Source organism: Camellia sinensis, chromosome 2, assembly GCF_055761805.1.
Source record: "Camellia sinensis isolate YWXY chromosome 2, ASM5576180v1, whole genome shotgun sequence".
NCBI classification, from domain to species: domain Eukaryota; kingdom Viridiplantae; phylum Streptophyta; class Magnoliopsida; order Ericales; family Theaceae; genus Camellia; species Camellia sinensis.
The window spans coordinates 226664675-226686472 of record NC_138962.1 but is presented as its reverse complement, the minus strand read 5'-3'; the positions used below and the strand labels follow the sequence as shown (position 1 = coordinate 226686472).

Here is a 21798-nt window from a genome sequence, read left to right as displayed (position 1 = left end):
GTGGAAGATAGGTGGCTACAATCTGGAGGTCCCTCACATTGATGGCCGACAGGCCACTCTTGTAGCCGACTGGCCACCAGTAGTCGACAGTCTCTATGTATGGCCGATGGCCTCTAGGTCTATCTTATAGTCCACCTGTATGTTGAGAGTACTGAGAACCTGTACTTTGTTCTATTTTTTGTGCATCCCAAGGTCTTGTTTTTGGTCCCTTTGTGTTTAAGTAGGTTCATTTGAGTTGTATTCGTCTTGTTTTGCTTATCGAGTTGTATTTGTGTTGTTTATCAAGCTGTTAGTTGTTTATCGAGTTGTCTTACTTTGTTTGTTGGGTGTTGGTCGGTTCATTACCTGATTAAGAAAGTGCCAATACAATGTGCAATTTTCGATTAAGATCAATCTTGTTTTATGTTATGCGATGTTATGCGGTGCTCAGAATGCAAAATACAACACTTTTTTTTATCAAAAAACTGTTTTCATTCCGATCATGGTTACTTTTTATAAAAGAGTGCAAGTTTTAAAGCAAAATAAAACTTGTCTAAAGCTATACAAAGTGTTAACACTACTAACAACAAGAAACAAAGCAAAAATATAAAAAAAAATCAGCGCCAACTATCTCAAGCTCTAGAGGCCTTTTTCGTCCTCTTCCTCGGCAGAGTGGACTCTGCAGAGTTGTCTTTATTGTACCACTATCTAAACCAGATGCTGAATCAAAATTAGAACCAGAGTCGTCGTTGCCCTCTGCCTCAAAGCCCTCCTCGGCATCCGCATCACCACTAGCAGAATCTGAGCCAGCGTCATCATCTCTGTTCTCGGATAACTCAGCGTGCTGACTCGCCGCCTCCTCGGCCTCGCTGGTCTCAATATCATCCTCGCTCAGGATAGGCTCTGAAAGGTTACTCTCAGCTCAAGCGCTCCTAGCTCGGCCTCGGCCGCGTGTTGGAACCTGTCTCTCTCTCTCTGCTGCTGGAGGGGGTACTGATGGTCCTGCTGCTGCTGCCGCCAGTGTTGTTGGTAAAGATGGGACCTAAAAAGGCAGTTGGTATATGTTAGGCATAGTATGCGTATCAGATGCAAGTATGGTGTGCAGAATGAGTACATGCAGAGGTCAGGTACAGAGTATGAATACAGTATGAAAATACAGAATTCAGAAACAATATATCAGTGCAGCGTGGAAAATTTTAAGTTGAAATGTCAGTTTCAGTGTGTCAGTGGAAATGTGATGACTGGAATGTAAGAAAATTGAAGAAATTACCTGAATGCCATGGAAGCCAAGCAATGTCTCCCTCCTCAAGATCATCCTCTCGAAAGCGACCAGCTTGAGCAAATCCTCAGTGTATCTTGGAGGTGCCTACAAATGCATTTGGAAATGATCAGTGTCCAGAAGGAATGAATATCTAAAAAGGAATGGAGAAAATGAAAACTGTGGTACATACCGGAGGTGAGTTAAGAGCTCTGAAATATCTATGACCAGCCGCCGGAGGCTCAATCGGAATCTGGTAAGCCTCGTCGGTGTGTCGCCACCATGTCAAAGTGGTCGGAAGCTCTAGTCAACCGAAGCCGTGTCTAGCGGAGGGCACCTCTCTGGCCCTATCCCTCGATGCACAAGCCATGCTCATCGAAGGGACATCTGTTGTCCTCCCTGTGCGAGCACAAATACCCATCAATGGAGGCATAAGATGCATTTGGATAAATGTCGTATAGTTCCCCTCTTCGAGAAAGTAGTCGGCATCCGCGCCTTGAGTAAAATACCTCTTGGGAGGAGAGGCTCTCTATGGCTCGCATGGATGGCAGATGCGGCATAGGAACTACCTGCTGCGGTAAACCCAACGTCTGGCATATGAAGCGCTCGCCTAAGAACTAGGCTCGGTAGACCGGGCCCTTGAGTACATGCCAATAACGGGAAGCCCCCCGAGCGCCGACAAACTGGTCCCTCACACCCTTAGGCATCGTTGCCCAGGGTTACTACGAGATCTGTAAACAGAGAATGCGCAGATTGTTATTCGCCATTAGATATGCAATATGAAGCAGAGCTGAAGTAAAGTAGCAATAACCATGAGTTTTGAGTTACCTCTGCCGCGGTCACGGTGTCAAAATACCGGTAGAAAAATGTGAAGGTCTCTATGGTCCTCCTCACACACCTGCTGTCATACCGATGAAAGTAAGATACAACAAAAGGCATCTTTACCTCCGACTTTGGGGCAAGGGCGGGAAAATATGCATATACCCACAGTTGCAAAAAGCAAAAGGGTAATAATGAGTATACAACAGATAGACACAGGCAATGCTAAAAGCAGAATATGTGTGTAATGTGCAAAGAATACAGAATATAGAGAAAATCCAGAAAGCAGAATGTATAGTACAGCGTACAGAAAGTACAAGTGCAAATTAGAGATCAGACTATGTGTGTGCAATGTACAGAAAGTGCAAAGCAGAAAGTGCAGCAGGGAATGCAAAGCAGAAAAGTAAAGGCTACCTCCCAAGCTCTCCAGTAGCCGCCGACTCTGTTCTCGATCTTGCGGGATGTCGAGCTAATGTATCCGTACAAAGTGGCCAGGCCAGCGCCACCCCAGTCGTAAAGTCGGACCGGAGACAAGTCCATTAAGGCACTCAAGAGATATAGCCCGACAGTGCTCGCCCTGCTAGCAAATAAAGTGGTGCTGAAAAGGAACATCTGGAAGCCTCGGATGCACTGCTCGATCTCCTCTAGGGTCTCTGGGTTTGTGCCTCGGAAATGCTTTGAAAACTAGGTATATCGCACTATCCCTGACTGAAAGATACGTGGACGAGCCCTCAACAGGTAAATCCAGGTGGCCTCCCACTCACCCATGTCTGTATCATAAAGGATCGGACGACCCCCTACCTCTATGCCAGCGAGCATGGTGAAGTCATGGGGAGTCATCGTCATCTCACCCGTGGAAGTGAAGTGGAAAGAGTTGGTGGTATCCCACCATCTCTCTACCAGTGCGCCAAGTAAGAGCCTACTCACTATGAGACGCGATAGCCCCATGCAGAACAAGTCGAAACCAGCCTCATCAACAATCTGGCGGGCGCTGACCTGGAGCTCCATATACCACTCCCTCGCGGATGTGGCTTCGTATCCTCTGATAGAGTATGAGTCCTCCTGCAATTAGAATGGGCAGATGAAATACAATGTACGAAATACAGTGCAAGAATGTGTTTGAAACAAGCAGATGAAGGGCAGTGTAAGAACTACAATACGAGAGCGTGATCTATGCAAGAAATGCAAGGTACATTGAGGAAAATATAAGAACACAGTGCATACCTCAGTGGCGCCGTAGGATAAATGAGACTCCGGCTCTTGTAGCAAGAGGTCCTCTGGGGCGGCTCGTGCAAATCCTCTAAAATGACGGATGGTATTGGGCGGTAGCACATGTATCTCGGGATGATCTGCCTCTGGGTTAAAGGGTCAAATCCTGGGTGGTAGTGGTATAGGCTCGGGATCCGCCTCCATCCCCGGGGAAGCTCTGTCATGTGGAATGTTGTCCGCCGTCTGGAAAGGAGATGAGAAAGTGAGCGAAAATGAGAAAAATGGACGGAAAATGCCAAAAGTCAACCCTAAGAGGGAGAAAATAGGAGAAAAAGTCAAAGCCCGTGAAAAGGCACCAAACCCAAGAGAAACTCGAGAAAAACAAACCTCAAGTGGTAAAAATGAAGAAAAAAGTACCGAAATCAAGTTTTAATCAGTTCAAAATGAAGGAAACCAAGAGGTTTTAGCGAATCAAACGTTCGTGGGGTGTTGAAAAACGCGTATAAAGCACGGATCTAGAGTGAAAAAGTGTTTAGAGAGAGAAATGGAGGATTTTCGACAATGGGGGTGTGAGGAAATGAAGTTTGGGTGTGTAAATATAAAGACTCGATGTAAAATGACCAAAATGGCCCAAAACTGTCACTAGTGGCCGACAACCGTCAAGTGTGGCCGACAGGTGGCCGACACCACTCCCTGGTATCCGACAAGCTTCCAGTGCTCCTCCTTTGTGTTTTTCTGCTGTTTTGTGTCCTTAGTTCTCGAGAAAGTACAAGAAAAGTTCATTTTGAAGCTCAAATTGCCTCTACGGAAGCTCCAAACCGTGTCTTCGGTGTATGATGATTCATCACTAATCAACATCAATGAGGTGTATCCTTTTTAACTTGTTGCAACTTTTCTAAGAGGTAAATCGAAAGTTGTGACTGAGTTGATTTTATCATGCATCTCTTTATTGGTGCATGGAATGTGCATTTTAAATGTAATCTTGCATCACTTTTCACATTTACATAGAGCATGCTTCAATTTTTGATTGTGCATAGAACATGCATTTGCTAATCTTGCATAGAATATGCATTTTGTGCTATTGATTGTGCATAGAACATGCATTTTGTACTGTTGCATTGAATACGCATTCCAATGTTACATAGAACATGCTCCGGTTTTCATTGCATAGAATATGCTTCCGTTTTGTTTCTCGCATGTTTTTCATAAAACATGTCTTTAACATTGTGTCATAGTTATTCGTCTTCCATAGAACATGCACTTTTACTATGTTATGCTTGTTGAGTTTCTTTCTTATGCAGACACGATATTATATGTACAGTTCATTCAAAAGAGTTCCAGGTCAGATCATTTTTGTTCTTCGATTTACTCTGTTTTGGTTAAAAACATTCAAATGTGTTTCGATGCTTATCACCACTTCCTGTTTTGGTTAAAAACATTCGGACGTGTTCCGATGTTTATCACAACTCCCTGTTTTGGTTAAAAACATTTGGATGCGTTCCGATGTTTATCACCACTCCCTATTTTGGTTAAAAACATTTGGATGTGTTCCGATGTTTATCACCATTCCTTGTTTTGGTTAAAAACATTTGGATGTGTTCCAATGTTTATCACAACTCCCTATTTTGGTTAAACACATTTGGATGTGTTCCGATGTTTATCACCACTCCCTGTTTTGGTTAAAAACATTTGGGTATGTTCCGATGTTTATCACCACTCCTTGTTTAGGTCACAAACATTTGGATGCGTTTCGATGTTTATCACCGCTCCCTTTGGTTAAGAACAGTCGGGTGTGTCCTGGTGTTCACACCATCCCTTCTCTCCTTCCACGTGCAACCCGTTAGGATCTTGTTTGACACCTCGGGCGCGCCCGACGGTTGTGTTATTCTTTGCCTTTCTTGAGTGATGCGTAGTTTAGTTTGCATAATTTTCTTATATCCTTTCTGCATGAAATGTGGTTTGGTTTTTGTTTACTTACTTACATTCGTGTTAGAGGTTGCTATACCTTACTTCGGTTTGTTTGACTGTAGCATTTCTTTGCATAACATTTGCATCTAGATGTTTCGTTACAGCCTCATTGCATGATCATAAGTTATATTCTTGCATCATGCATATCACTTGCATCTTGCCCCAGAACTACGTTGGTTTGATTCCTTGCAAAGGGATACATAGGCAGCCTGCGGACGCAACCGTTCTTTGTCTTGCTTGTCTATTTGTCCAAGTCTTTGGCCTTGTCAAAAATAGGTTATCTCTGGGCTTTGATATTCACTCCCATCATTTCATGACTTCCGAGTTCTATCAAAGAGGGGCAACTATAGACACTTCATTTTTGACCGTCCTTAAGACTTGGACGTCATCGTTTGTGCACTCAATGATTGTGCTTGTTTGTGTTCATTTTGAGTGCCCGAAGTCCTCGGCGAAATGCCTTGTCTTCGAGTCTTTAAACCTTATCTGTTTTGTGCATGTTTTTGGACCAAGAGCTTGTTGCCTCTAGTCTGAAAGAGTGGATGACCTGTCGGCCAGCCCCCTTGGCTGTCGGGCAAGGCTTGTTCTTGTCGGCTACCAGTGGTGGCCGACGCCCATTGGTCTCTTTTTCCAGATATTTGTTGCCAGTTGTGCTAACGGTTGCTCATTGAGCTGCATCTTCATACACGTGTATGGTGAGATGTTTCTAAGCTCAAGACTTGTTTTTCTATATATAGGGGGGTTCCTCTCCCATTTTGGAGGGTTAGCATTTTTAGAGCAAAAATCTCCCTTTCTCTATAGAATTCTCTCTCTCTCTCTCTCTTTCTTTTTATTTTGCCCACATTTGTTTACAAGTCCTTAGCTTTTGCACACCAACCCTTAACCAAATACTCTCACCTTTGGGCTGAGATAACTTTGGACCTAATTTGTGCTCTAGAAGGAGATTTGAGCTTGAGTTTGTGGCTATTTTGTGGCTTGGCTTCAAAGGTATAACACTTACCTTATTTAAGCTTGTTTTGCTTACTTATTTCCCTATCTTTTTCTACTGTTCTTGGCCTAGTTTTCAACTGTAAAAACCTCTATTTTTATGACCTAAAAATGGTGGTTTGAGGCTATTTTGTGTTAAAGGGTAATCTACCATTCTTGTCTCTTTGTTTGTTAAGCTTTTGTGCTATTTTTCATCACTTTCAAACCAAATGTTTTAGGCCTTTTAACCACTGAATTTTAGAGGTTTTTCAGTGGTAAAAACCTTGTTTTGAAGTCCAAAATTGGAGGGGTTAGTCTCCCCTCTTTGTATCTTGTTTGCATGCCTAGTTAGCTTTGTGAGTTAGCATGTTTTTCTAGCTTAACTTAACTCTAGTCCAGCATATTTTTGCCACTGTTTTAACCTGTTTTGGCTCTGTTTTGGGCTGGTTAGTTCAGTTGAGGCTTGTTTTGTATAGTTGTAGTGTTAATCTCCTTCACTAGCTTGATGTTTTAATGCTTTGATCATCATTGTTTTGAGTTAATAACATGTTTTAGTGTTTTTTATCACTTAATTTTAGCACCTGAATCTCTACAACCTCCCTCTTTGCTTCACTCTTTTATTTGCTTTTGAGAGTTGTTTCAAACTTGAGATCTTTTAAGCTTAAGATTGAGGTTATGCTTAATGGTTTAATCCTCTTTGAGGGTTCATTACCAACGGCACGATCTCTCGCATGCCTTAAATTACCCCTTGGTTGACACTTCTTTCCATTAGAGGACATTCACTTTTGGACTTAATCGATTAAAGAATGAATCGGTAATGTAAAATGAGTAAACAAAATGGACAAGTAAAAGAGGCAAGATAAGAATCTTTCGTGTTGCATTGCATGTGTTCGAATCGGACGTTAATTCGAACACAAGAAAAATGAGACATTTCATACTCAAAAGTGATGTAATGTGTCACTTTCCTTGCTCACCATCACCCTTGATCATGTATGATAGGGTGGTGGTCTTTTTGAGTCTTCTTTTGCACTCATTAAACTTGTACAAACTTGGTTCTTTGGCCATCATACATGGAAATTGCTTGATTTGTGGTTTGAGAGCCAAGAGTTTCTCTCATTTGAGCTTGTTTGATGATAAGGGGTGTAAACAGTACAAACAAACCTGCAAAAGTACATTGTTTTGCTCTGTTGTGCTCTCTGTTGCAGTAGGGAAGTCCAAACTAGTGGTGGCCGACAGTTAGCACCAGTGGCTGACCAGCCACCATTAGTAGTCGACCAGCCACCTTTGTTTGTCGACCGACCATTAGTAGTGGCCGACCAACCTCCCTGTCGGCCACTAATGAAATTCAGCAGAATGTTCTTGAGGCAGAACAGATTTGATCTGGAGAAGAGGAGAGTGTAAGTGCTCCTAAGCAACAGAGGCTTGCAGCAGCAAAAGAGTGGCCATTCGGGTGGAATATCAAGCATGCATGCATCCCTCACTTCCCGAGGCCATTTAATTGCTTTGTTTAATTAATTAGTGATAGCTAATTAATTAGTTTGACTGCTTTGGTACTTAATTAGCTTATTATGTAGCTAATTACTCGATTTGTAATATTTAATTAGCTTAGAATAAGTTAGTTAATTCGTTTCAATTATTGTAATAATTAGTTAGCTTAATTAGCGTAGCTAATTGGTTAGCTTATTCATTCTGACCCTCCTTCGCGAGGGTGTCATGTTGTAATAAGTGTGCGTGCGTGCGTGTATGTTTTCTAACCCCACGTCTTTCTCCATTTTATTTAATCACTTTCGATGGTTAGATTAGGGGTCATTTTCAATTAGCATACCTTATCCTTGCATGTTTGCATTCATTCAACACATCATTCAAACTGCATTGTACTTTCAATACTTCTTTGGATACGTATTTAATTGCATGGTTTTCAAATTGATTCATATGCCATATTAATAGCCGAGCCTATTAAATGCATATTCCATGTGTTGCATTAGACACTTAACATAATTAGGATCATGCATTTTTCTAACTAGTTTCTGTTTTAGCTTGGAGTACTCGGTAAGTTTTTATGCTTTAGCATACTTGCATGAGTGTGATTGTCATGTTGCCATGTTTCGCATGCTTGCCATGAGGCTATGTGCTTACTTGCTAACCTGCATGAATGCTTGTGAATGAAGGCTTGTTGTTTGAATTGGAATAATTCAACAAATGTAAGTTTTAAGCCCACTTTGTTACGTGGCAAATCATATTTTAAGCCCACTATGTTTGATGGCAAATCTGCATTTTTAAGCCCACTTGAGATGGCAAATTCAAATCATTTTCACAAATAAACATCAGTTGAATTATTCCAAATTAAGTAAGCTAGTCTATACTTGCGTGTGTGCGTCACATAGTAAGGGCAGTTTAATAATCGGAATAAGAATACATAATGTTCATAAAACATCATATAATGATTAGTAGAGGTCGATCTTTGATCGGACGAGCAGGGGTGCTTATTTCAGGACCTTTTCCTTTCGTACCTAAGTTCCTAAGCCGAGACAACTTTGGTGATGACGGACACGTGGCCTTTAGCACGAGTCAGGATTTTCTAAATTTCTCCAAAAATAAAATAATTAGGTGGCGATTCTGTATCTGGCAAAGTAGTCTAATTTTGGCATTATTTGATTTAAAATCGATTTTTGAAAAAGGTTTGTCAGACTTGGATTCTTTGGTGTTTTTCAGTTTCACATTGCACTTGTGAGACTAGATTTAGAACCGCGGGAGTCCGAATTGTGAGGCCTTTCATTTTAAACCTTTCCGAAAGGCGGGGTGCGAGAACAAAGCGAGTCCACACCCTGCCCAAGGCGGGGTCGTTGGGCTTGGGCTGGTCTGAACATTTGTTTTTGTTTTTGTGTTTTTATTTATTAATTATTTTTTTTATCAAAATTTTATTATTTTTCACTAAAAAATATACTGGGCTTTGCCCGGGGCGGGCTTAAGTGGGCCAATGGGTCGAGTCAAACTCCAAAATGATGGCCCATGTCCAGGGTCTCGGGCTGAGCTCAAGCCCGTGCTTAAACGGTGCGGGCCCACCTGAAGTCGTCCACGGGCCGCGGACTATTTTTAAACTCCTACTCTTGACCCACTTGACCATTGAAGTTGTTAAATGAGAGGTTTATTAAAAAAACGACAGTCATTTTGTTATTTGACAAATCAATGTGATTCAATGAGTGAAGAACCAAAATGGATTTTGAATTTCCTTCGATTTTGTTGCTTAAGATGTTAAGATATTGAAGATTAGTTAGATTACTAAAGCAAGATTTGAGATCATAAGAAAAAGACCTATGAGGCCATGAATCTAGATCAACAACTACCGCCTCGAGCTTCAGATTTTCAAAACAAAGAAAAAAATCTCAGATTTTCGTTTTGGTCTTTCGTTTGGCTGGGTTGTGTGAGTTTAGACCCTCGCCGCTGCTGTGACCCTCATCTTCGTCTTTGGTTGTGCTTTAGCTCTACATTGTTTGAGAGCTTAAAGAGAGAAGAAAATAGGGAAAGAGGGGGAAAAAAAAAAACCCAAAAAACAATGCTGTTTAAGTACCACAACAAGAAGTACCACCGGATGTCACGACAGAGTAGGGCTGGACATAGAGTTATTCAAACCGCCCAACTCGAATCGATCGGCATACAAATGAGTGGTTTCGTAGACACAATGAGGGCGGGTGCGGTTTGGAATATGACATTATTGCGGGTTGCAGGTTTTACTCGTACCCGCAAGAAGCTGCTTGCATTTAGATTTTTTTAATTTTTTTTTTAAACATGGACCGTTGATTTCATTCATCATAATTTAGATATTTTTGCCTAACAAACAAATGTATGGAATTGAAATTTTAGAAAGTTTGATGTGATTCATGATAGAGTTTGTAAGTTTGTAAATGTTTTTATTTTATTTAATGGGTTTGAATTGGATGAAATTTGACAACAATTTATTATTATTTTATTATTGCATTTTGGATGAATGAAAAAGTTAATGAAGAATTACTTTTAGGCAAGTTTAAGATTTTGAATGATTTTACTTTGATTGTATTGTTGGATAGTGAATGATTTGATGATTTAGGGGTTGTTTGGGGTGTCCTAAATAAGTGCACTTTTTGTCTTTTTAGACTAAAAAATTGAGGAAAAAAACATAGATGTTTGGGTTAACTTTCTGACTTTTTATGAAAAAATATGTAATAAAAAATTACAAAAATTGGTTTGTAGGAGAAAATTAGGATTGGGAGTTGTGCAGCCGTAATTGTTGACTTTTGGTGAATAGTGTTAACTTTTTAACTTTTTGAGTAACTTTTTGACTTTTTGGCTTTTCCTGGACATGCCAAACTTGGCCTTAGTTTAGAGTTTTGAAAGATGTGCTTGTGTTAATTTAGGATTTTATTTAAAATTTTAGGATTTTAAATGATTTGTTTGGGTCAGAAATTGATTTTGTTGTGTTTTAATTTTATAAGTTTTAATTCATTAATTATTAACGTCGAGCATTTTAGAAAATGAGGAAAAAATGACCCAAATAAATATTTACAAAACGGAAAAAAAAGCTCAAAAATAATTTTTTTTAAAAAAAAGTTCAATCTGCAAACTGCCCATACATCTGCAAATTTTATCCGCACAAACCACAACCTGTACCACAGGGAATTGTGAGTTTAATTTTCTCTAAACCGTACATATACAAACGAGTCCAAACTACAAATCAAATCGTCTAAAACTGAAGCACGAGCACCCCTACTGCAGAGGATCCAGACTCGATTACGGACAGTCGAATCCCTACGTTTTTTAATCCTACGACCCAAACCCCATGCCGACACAGAAAAGAGCATAACGGAAACCAAACACTACAAATACGTCTGAGCCGCTCCCATTCCCAATTCCGACGGTCCGATCGAAGATCTTCCCCCAATTTCTGTTACAACCACACTACCGGTTATTCTCCTTCTTCTTCTTCTTCTTCTTCTTCTTCTTCACAGTCTGTGATTAATAACTGTTCATCTTATATATTCATTCACTTGTATTCTATCTATAATAGACACATACCCACCCATACGAAAAAGTGGTTTCACTGACAGACACTGTCGCTAGAGATCATCATCATTTTTTTCCTAGGTTTCTGCGATAATGGAGAAGAGATCGACCAGGTCCAAAGACAGAGCGGACTTGCCCGGAATCCTACGCAAATCCTGGTACCGTCTTAGGTTGTCGGTGCGCCACCCTTCTAGGGTTCCGACCTGGGACGCCATCGTCCTCACTGCGGCCAGTCCCGAACAAGCCGAGCTCTATCAATGGCAGCTCAGGCGAGCTAAGCGTATGGGTCGGATCGCTGCTTCTACCGTTACCCTCGCCGTCCCCGACCCGGATGGTCAGCGGATCGGCTCCGGCGCTGCCACTCTCAATGCCATTCATGCCCTTGCACTCCATTACCACCACCTCCACCCCGACCTCGGTGTCGGTCTCCCGCAGGTACCCACTTCAATTATTATCCCTTTTATCACTTGGTATTATCGACATTGTTACTGTTTCAAATGTTGTTATGAATTTACTTAGTAAAAAGATTCGAGACCCTTAAATTTAACTACAATGACATGGTAGATTAGTTGTCTTAACTTTTGATTTTTCATAAACCCAACTATTTTATCTCTATTTAAATTGTGGGTTTTTATCATTCTTGATTAACTTAACTATATACTTGTTGGGATGTTGGATCTTGGGTTAACCAGACTAGATTTTTGCATTGTTTATGTTTTGGCCCTTTTGGATATGTCAACTCTTTTATTATATATATGTTTTGCAACAATTATACTTTTGATTGTGTGGAAAAAACGTTATTGATGAAATCAGTAGGGAATAGAGATGATTGTAAATTTGTAATATTAAAACTCGAGTAAATCTAAATGCACAGAGGATTTCACAAAATGGGACACAGACCCATCCTTTGTCTCACATCAGTCTCCCATTCAAAATCTTGTTGTGTTCATAGCACAGCTGTTAAAACCCAAAAGTAGTTGGCATTTCTATTGTGTCACTCTTTTTGTTGTTCAGAATTTGTGTTTCAAGAACATAAGCCAATAGGGGTTGGTCTGCTATTCTTTTTTAGGTGCATTGTTGGTATGTGATTCGCTAGCTAGCCATTTAGTCAAGATGAAAGGCTTCTATAAAATTAGAGTGCTTATATTTCAAGATTTGTTAGAAAGTATGCACGGTGGCAGTAGGAGAGGGGTGCAATATGACCACTTAACATGCCCCTCCCAAGATTGTATACCCACATAGATGATTAGATCGTCTTGGATTATTTCATGTACAAACTTCATTTGCCATTTTTAATTAGAATTTCCACCATTTAAGGTCGTGGAAAGGTTGCCAAAAAATATTTGATCATCATAATTTTCAGCATATTACGTGGGAACTATGATTAAATGGTTCCATGCATAAACTCATAGGCCATTTGACAAATCACAACATGCTGTTAAAATATTCAAATTCATGATTCCTTCCTACTTTCTCTGTCTTTGCACTTGCACGGAGAAGATTACTTATTTTGTTAAATATTATTAGCTTTTATATGTTTTCCTTTTTTCCTCATAGAATTAGGGTGTTAAATACATTATATTTGTGCTGCTAGATGCTCATTAATGATTAACCCCTTCCGATTCTCACTTTGATGGGACATTTATCATCAGCAGGTGACAAATGGAAATGATAGTGGATTTGGATCTTCTACAGTGCATGCAAAGTCCGACAATGAATTTCCTCTCTTATCAATGGTTAGCTTCATTGCCAAAAAGCATATACTATTGCTTCATGCGGGAGGTGACTCTAAAAGGGTCCCTTGGGCAAATCCTATGGGGAAAGTTTTTCTTCCACTTCCATATTTGGCATCTGATGACCCCGATGGGCCAGTTCCCCTGCTTTTTGACCATATACTTGCAATTTCTTCTTGTGCAAGACAAGCTTTTAAAAATGAAGGTTATTTGTCCTGTTTATATCATTTGAATACTTTACTTATATTCGTAAGTGAAACCTGAAAAGGTACTATTCTGTCAGCTAAAGCCATTTGTTTGCTACAGGAAATTATAGTTATGGATCAGGTTTAAAGCCATTTGTATGCACACATCAGTGGTGTGTGAGAGCACTGTGACTATTATGCAAACATTTTGATATTTAGATATTACAACCCTGGGTTAGCAGTCGATCCTAGCATCATATAAATTGTAAAAGAATGCATATTGTTGATTTTTAAATGCGTTGTATTGGTGATTGGGATAAATCAATTTTATGCCCTTTTTCATACAAATTATTTCCGTAGAAATTTACTTTGGAGCAAAATAAAGCATTTAGGCCAAAAACATTTGGGTAAATTACATTTTACCCTTGTGGCTTGGTCCAAAAACATGAAAACCCCCTCAAATTACATTTACCCCTTGTTTGCTATCTGAATTTATCTTTTTATAAATCAAAAGAGAGAGAGTTATTTTTTATTACACTAGTTAAACTTAGGAAACTTAAAGGAACAAGGAGAATTTTCCCATTGGAATGTTATGAACTAGGATGGTGTCAGTTGTAACTCAGAACTTTAATGATGAATTAGTGCATTACATATTTTCTAAAGTTAAAAGATTATACATAGACAATAATTTGTTAAGTTCATTTTTACTAATTTAAATATTGAGAGTGTTACAACTCTTCATACATTATGGGATTAATTTTCCTGCACTGCACCGTATTCAATTCAACCAAATGTCATAGTTGAGAATCTGAGATGTTACACATTTTTTATGTTACTGGCATTGTTGCTCTTATATTGCCAAACATGGACTTTAACACTTGTCCATTCCTTCTAGTAGTGGGCTTCATAAATAATAAATGTTTTCTTATGAACTTGTATTTCATAATGATGCATTCGCATTAAGTGTTATTAGAAACTTATATGTTGCTACATTGTCACTCCACCACAAACTTACAACACTACTATCTAATGTTGCCACTGCTCTGCCTTCATCAGTTCCTGAGGTGAATTGATATGTCTGCCATGTGCATTACTGTGTGAAAAGAAAAGGTGGATACTTGTAATTTTGATAGCTTGAAATATGTTAATAAATTGAGCAATGAGACTGACATCTTGACAAATTTTGTTACTTTTGTTACATCATATAACTTTCTGACTTACACGCTGGGAATATTGTCATATAATCAACTCTTGCAACATCTTAATGTTCAACTGGAATTTTCAACCTTTGCAGGTGGGCTATTTATCATGACTGGAGATGTTCTTCCATGTTTTGATGCCTCCACTATGACTCTTCCAGATACATCCTGCATCATTACTGTTCCTATTACTCTTGACATTGCTTCTAATCATGGTGTTATTGTGGCATCTAAAACTGCAATTTTGGATGGAACTTCTTTGGCCAGTTTAGTTGATGATCTTCTTCAGAAACCTAGTGTAGAGGAGCTCATGAAGCATAAGGCAATTCTAGATGATGGTAGAACATTGCTCGACACAGGAATAATAGCAGTTAGAGGTAAAGCATGGGAGGATCTTGTTATGCTTTCTTGTTCCAGCCAACCAATGATTTCAGAGCTTCTGAAGAGCAGAAAAGAGGTAAACATGGAAGGTCTTGTTATGCTTTTCAGTTATCAGTGTTTTAGTAGGCTCCAATGCACACATTGTTTGAAGAATTATATCATTTTGGTATGAGATATAATGATGATGCTTCAAACTATTTTAGTTTCTGCAGACAAGCTGCTGACAACAGAGTCCAAAGGCATTTGTGTTGCTTACATTTTGTGGAATAGTTGAATGCATCAGGAGGTTTTTTTTTTTTTTTTTTGGGTGATTGAGATGGTTCATCATTTTCTACAGTGCAGCGGCAGAGTTTAAAGATAGGATATGATTTTTCATACTGATCCTATAAACTCTGTTCATGGTGATCTACTTTTGTTGAGTACTACTCATTGAGTCCAGCTACGGGAATCCCTTGGCTATTCAGCTTTGTCTATTTTCATATTATCTGTCAGATCACCTGTCAAATTATATGCCATCAGTTCTATTGTTATAACTTTGGCCATTTTCTTTTTTGTCTTCCTGTCATCCTTTCCAAATCCCTTCCCGTGCTGGTGCATTTAGGGGCTATGACTGTACATGAGTAAACCATCCTAGCTAATTTTTTCTTCCGTACTCTGGAAGTTCTTGCGAATGAGTTTTTTTTTCCCCTCTGTGTGTGTGGTTTTATTTCTTGTCATGCTAATTATTCATCTCAACATCATATTTTAGATATACATAATGTATGTTGCAGACAGAATGGGTTGAAGAGCATGGCTGGCTTTCTAATCTTCCTAACCAAAGTTCGTTTTAAATTGCAAGTAATAGCTGCTTTCTCCGTGCTTTAGAAGCACTTCTTGTTTTCATCTGTTTGATTCTAAGTTATGGGTAATGCTCTTTCAATCTCTCCCTTCTTATTGATGAGCAACCTTGACATTATGCGATGATTATTTTTGGGTATCTGTTGGCCATCTATTTTAAATGTCCATTTGCTCTGCTTCCTGGTTTTGTGGAGATTATGTTTCATTTATCTTGTCTTTGCTATGCTTACCTTAAAATCTTATTAATCTTGTTTTTTTAGAGGGTTTGCAGAAACAGGACATCTTTTGATCTTCAAATAAATCTGTGTAAACTGTGCAGATGAGCTTGTATGAAGATCTTGTAGCAGCTTGGGTACCTGCAAAACATGAATGGCTGCAGCCACGCCCTTTAGGTCAAGAACTCATCAATAGATTGGGACGACAAAAGATGTTCAGCTATTGTGCCTGTATGTTGAACATTGTTCCATTTATCACAATGATATGAGTGGTGTTATTTCTAACTCTGTGTTTTCTTTTGTTAATGCTGCTTATTCTTATTGGCTCAGGTTTCAACTTATATTGTTCATTTTAGTGAACAACTTTGTGTATGCTGGCCAGAGCCATGGGAATCATGACACTACTTGATTCAAATGATTCTTACAAAAACTAACAATATTTGGTTGAATTCTAATTTTTATACACAGTTTTTCGGTTATCCTATTTAAATAACAAATGACTCATTAATTCTTTGTTTGTTCAAGAAAAACTCGATTGTATGTTTCAAGCATTTGTAGAACTATATTGTATTCTATGAGTTGAGAACTTGGATTTGTGATGACTGGCTTTTACCACACCATTGCCTCCAATCCATGAGTTAGAGATCAAAATTTCTTTAGATAGTTATTTGTAAGTTGTTTAAAATTTGTACATTAGCATATAGATCGGTTATGTTATGCTTCTTGGTCTATTATATGTATATGCTACTAAAGACGTCCTTGATATTTTTTTTTTTGGGGTCCATTGCTGTGCAGATGATTTGTCGTTCTTACATTTTGGAACCTCAAGTGAAGTCTTGGATCACCTAGCTGGGGCTAGTTCAGGTCTTGTAGGTCGTAGACACCTGTGTTCCATTCCAGCAACCACTGAGTCTGACATTGCTGCATCTGCCATTATTCTTTCCAGCAAGATTGCACCTCATGTCTCAATTGGGGAAGATTCTCTTATATATGATTCTTCCATTTCAGGCGGGATACAGATTGGTTCTCTATCCATAGTTGTTGGTGTTAATGTGCCAGTAGTCAACGATAGTGCAGCAAAGGAGCCTATCAAGTTCATGCTTCCTGATCGCCATTGTCTTTGGGAGGTTCCCTTAGTAGGATGCACTGGAAGAGTTATTGTGTACTGTGGTCTACATGATAACCCAAAGAATTCTCTTTCAAAGGATGGAACTTTCTGTGGCAAACCCTGGAAAAAGGTCTTAGATGATTTGGAAATTCAAGAAGGTGACTTGTGGAACTCAACAGGTACTCAGGAGAAGTGCTTGTGGAATGCAAAAATATTTCCCATTCTTTCTTACTTTGAGATGCTTAGTTTGGCAACATGGCTGATGGGCTTGAGTGACCAAAGAAACGAATCCTTTCTTCCGTTATGGAAAAGGTCACACCGTGTCAGTTTAGAGGAATTGCATAGATCAATCAACTTTCCACAAATGTGCTTAGGCTCTGGTAATCATCAGGCAGATCTTGCCGCTGGGATTGTTGAAGCTTGCCTTAATTTCGGTTTGCTTGGACGCAACTTGTCTCAACTGTGTGAAGAAATTCTGCAAAAAGAAGCATCAGGAGTCAAAATATGCAAAGACTTCCTGGCCTTGTGTCCCAATCTAAAGGCACAGAACTCTAAAATCCTTCCTAAAAGTAGGGCATACCAGGTGGAAGTTGATCTTCTTCGAGCATGCAGTGATGAAACAACAGCATGTGAACTGGATCACAAAATTTGGTCTGCAGTGGCTGAAGAAACTGCTTCAGCAGTGAGATATGGCTTCAAAGGTAAGCATGACTTTCATATCTTTGTAGTTACAAAAGTGTGTGCTAAGATGAAAAGAAACAAATGCGTCAGCAATGTTGTATGGTTATTAGTATCGGCATCTCTCTTTGTTTTATATTCTTACATTTCCCAAGTGAAATACATTATATGATGCTTTGTTTCATTATTCTACTGGAGTTTAATCCATTCGCTATGCATAAATTGTCCTCTTTGATTTTGTGATGAGATCAACTTTAGTTAACATATTGTCTTTTGTGTTTATCAGAACATCTCTTTGAATCCTCCAATATGACAGTTACAAAAGCAACTCAGAGCATTAACATTGATGGTCATATGGATAAATCTGTGTCCTCCAGAACGGTAAAAGTTGAGTTACCAGTTCGTGTGGATTTTGTTGGGGGTTGGAGTGATACTCCTCCATGGAGTTTAGAGCGTGCTGGTTATGTCTTAAATATGGCAATTACTTTAGAGGGTTCTCTTCCAATTGGCACCATCATAGAGACAACAAAAATGACTGGGGTGTCAATCAGTGACGATATTGGAAACCAGTTACATATTGAAGATTTATCTTCTATTGCAACTCCTTTTGCCAATGATGATCCATTCCGGCTTGTTAAATCTTCACTGCTTGTGACTGGTATTGTCCATGACAATATCCTTCTATCTACGGGCTTGAAAATTAAAACATGGGCTAATGTTCCCCGTGGTAGTGGCTTGGGAACTTCCAGCATTTTAGCAGCAGCTGTTGTCAAGGGACTTCTCCAAATTACTGATGGAGACGAAAGTAATGAAAATGTTGCGAGACTTGTTTTGGTATTGGAGCAGCTCATGGGCACAGGAGGTGGTTGGCAGGATCAAATTGGAGGTTTATACCCAGGCATCAAATTTACTGCAAGTTTTCCTGGAGTACCGTTGCGGCTTCAAGTCATCCCCTTGTTGGCTTCTCCTCAGTTGATTAGCGAGTTGCAGCAACGACTCCTTGTGGTATTTACTGGTCAAGTAAGCATGCATTTTTTTCTTTTCTTTTCTTTTCTCTTGATCTGTGTTCAGTTTGGAGAATTTTTTTAATATTACATGTCGTTAATCCAGTTATACGTAATCCCATGTTTTATATCTATAATGAGGGTCCTGGAGTGTTCTGAACTGCACGTCCCTAAAAAATTTCATTGATACAGAAAATGAGCTTTTCCCTTGGAACATATTTGGCATTACAAATTTAATGCTAATTGCTGCAATATTCCACTGTCACAAATCCACCACTTCAAGTTTTCTTTTGTTCTCCTATTGCACTCTTAACATTCGGCTTAAATGTTTGTTATAAACCTACCCAAAATGTGGGCCGTTTATTGTTGCTTTTACCTATGATGAAGCATGTGTATGGATACAGCTTTGATATAGATATGGCAATATGACAAAATCTAAAAAAAGCAGGGTACAGCTTTGATCTCACCATTTTCTTCTTCGGTAAGAAATAAGAAAATATTGAAATACAAATTTGTATTTATTCTAATATTTATACTCTAATAATGTACAAAAATTCTTACGATTTTAATTTCATAATAGTTTGGATACGTGACTTAGAATGTCTAAAAAGTATCCAATACTTCTCAGAATTAACATCAGTATCGGATACATTTATGAAGTATCAAGATACGTATCCGCAAGTATCCTAGGAGTATCAATATCCGATATGGATACGATAGGACTCCCTTTTAGAAGTATCCATGCTTCATAGTTGCTTACCCATTTGGTGGAACAAGGCTTTGATTTGAGTAGAAAACTTTAGCTGCAGTGAGAAGTATTCAAGCATTAAAAAAGGTTTTTGTTGGCAATATTCATTTACAGATGGTCCCTCACCCTTTAGCCTTGGATTTGATATTATTGATTTTAATCTTCTGTCTCATTTTCTGTGATTAAAATTCATGATATCTGTTCCTTCACAATCTAACGTGACCTCTAATGAATGTTTTCCATGGTTTTTTGAATTGCACTGACATTCCCTCCTACAACCTCTATGTAGGTTCGACTCGCACACCAGGTCCTACAAAAGGTGGTAATCCGGTATCTCCAACGTGACAACCTGCTTGTATCCAGTATCAAACGCCTGACTGAACTGGCAAAGATCGGGAGGGAAGCTTTAATGAACTGCGATGTAGATGAGCTTGGGGAGATAATGTTGGAGGCTTGGAGGTTGCATCAAGAACTTGACCCTTATTGTAGCAACGAATTCGTTGACAAACTCTTTGCGTTTTCTGATCGTTACTGCTGTGGCTACAAGCTTGTGGGGGCTGGTGGTGGAGGTTTCGCATTGTTACTGGCCAAAGACGCTAAGCGTGCCAAGGAATTGAGCCGTTTGTTAGAACAGGGTCCAGAGTTTGATGTAAAGGTCTACAATTGGAACATATCTTTAGAAAGTTAGAAGGGTGTTTCCATAAGATATATATTTATTACCATGGATTAATATTTGATGTGTGTGTAGAGGTTTGAGGTACGTTTGGGAGTGAATTATAGGGGGGGTGAGGATGGGAAGAAAATGAGAGGATCATTTGTTGTTAATTTATGTGGAGATATATGTAATTATTGTTGTATAATTTCATTTCAATAAACCCTAGCAGCATAGCACAGCTGCTTATTCTTTCAAGTTCAGTTGACTGGTGAGATTTAGGGTTTATTTTTTGAAGCATTAGAAACTTAGAATTTGATAATGTGTACAGGAGTTTAACTAAGCAGGTTGAAATTCCACCTGAAATACCCCAGTGCACCCTCCTCCTCCTCGCAAGCTAGCAAAAAGCTAGTTTTTTTACCCAAGTCACTACCCAAAAAATTAACTTTTTTGGCTAAAAAAAATCAAAAATCAGCTTTTTACCAACTTTCAAAATTTGTTTTGATACAATACACAATTATTGGCCGGGCTTTTAATATAAGGCCCCGTTTGTTTCACTGGATATAAAATGGAGGATATAATATGATGTGGGATTTAGTCAGGATATATAATGAATAAGATATAGGTAAGATATAGGTATTGGATAGTATATTCCCCAAGTCATGTTTGTTGACTTGATATATAAGATTGGATATATGTTATGCATGTTTGTTTTACAAAATATATTGTGGGATATAACAAGTAATTTCCAAAATTGCCCTCATAATATTATATTATATTAAATTAAATTAAATAATATTATATTATATTAAATTCAAAATTTATATTAAATTATATTATATTAAATTAAATTCAATAATTATATTATATTAAATTCAAAATTTTATATTAAATTATATTATATTAAATTCAAAATTTTATATTAAATTATATTATATTAAATTAAATTCAATAATATTATATTAAATTAAATTAAATTCAATAGTATTATATTATATTATATTAAATTCAAAATTTGTATTAAATTATATTATATTAAATTAAATTAAATTAAATAATATTATATTATATTATATTAAATTCAATAATATTTATATTATATTAAATTCAATAATATTAAATTAAATTCAATAATTATATTATATTAAATTCAAAATTTTATATTAAATTATATTATATTAAATTCAAAATTTTATATTAAATTATATTATATTAAATTAAATTCAAGAATATTATATTAAATTAAATTAAATTCAATAGTATTATATTATATTAAATTCAAAATTTGTATTAAATTATATTATATTAAATTAAATTAAATAATATTATATTATATTATATTAAATTCAATAATATTTATATTATATTAAATTCAATAATATTAAATTAAATTCAATAATTATATTATATTAAATTCAAAAAAATATATTAAATTATATTATGTTAGATAAACAAAAGGATAAATTGGACTTTTTACATCATATCCCAACCAAGGGGATATGATATAATGGGGGGGTTGGTATTGTATATCCTCCACTTTTGGGGGATATACAATCCCATCGGATATTATATCCCCTTCAAAAAAAAATTACAAATATGGGATATATAAACTCCACCGGATATAATATCCAATCCGAATCTTCATATCCCCAATCAAACAGGGCTAAGAGCCTAGGCAAAGTTGACCTGCACATCTTATTAAATGTATATTGATTATGACTTCTCCTAGTAATTCTACCAAAGTTGACCAATAATTTCTTTTAATTTCAAATTATACGTGGTATTAAAATGTTACTAAGCGTCACACATTTAATTTTTTTAATGG

General features: G+C 37.8%; 1 protein-coding gene across 2 annotated transcripts; it reads left to right on the top strand.

Moving 5' to 3' along the window:
- The first annotated feature begins 10943 nt into the window (after positions 1–10943).
- FKGP (L-fucokinase/GDP-L-fucose pyrophosphorylase) lies at positions 10944–20231 on the top strand. 2 transcript variants are annotated; one of them, XM_082917200.1, is made up of 7 exons: positions 10944–11668; positions 12889–13171; positions 14446–14807; positions 15888–16014; positions 16579–17592; positions 17856–18589; positions 19611–20231. In XM_082917200.1, exons 1-7 carry the CDS (start codon positions 11327–11329, stop codon positions 20007–20009), a joined length of 3261 nt encoding a protein of 1086 aa, XP_082773326.1. In that variant the 5' UTR covers positions 10944–11326; the 3' UTR covers positions 20010–20231. The 2 variants fall into 2 exon arrangements, with proteins under 2 accessions (XP_082773326.1, XP_082773327.1); XM_082917201.1 differs by having other exon boundaries at positions 11015–11668; positions 12889–12969.
- The last annotated feature ends 1567 nt before the right edge of the window (positions 20232–21798 follow it).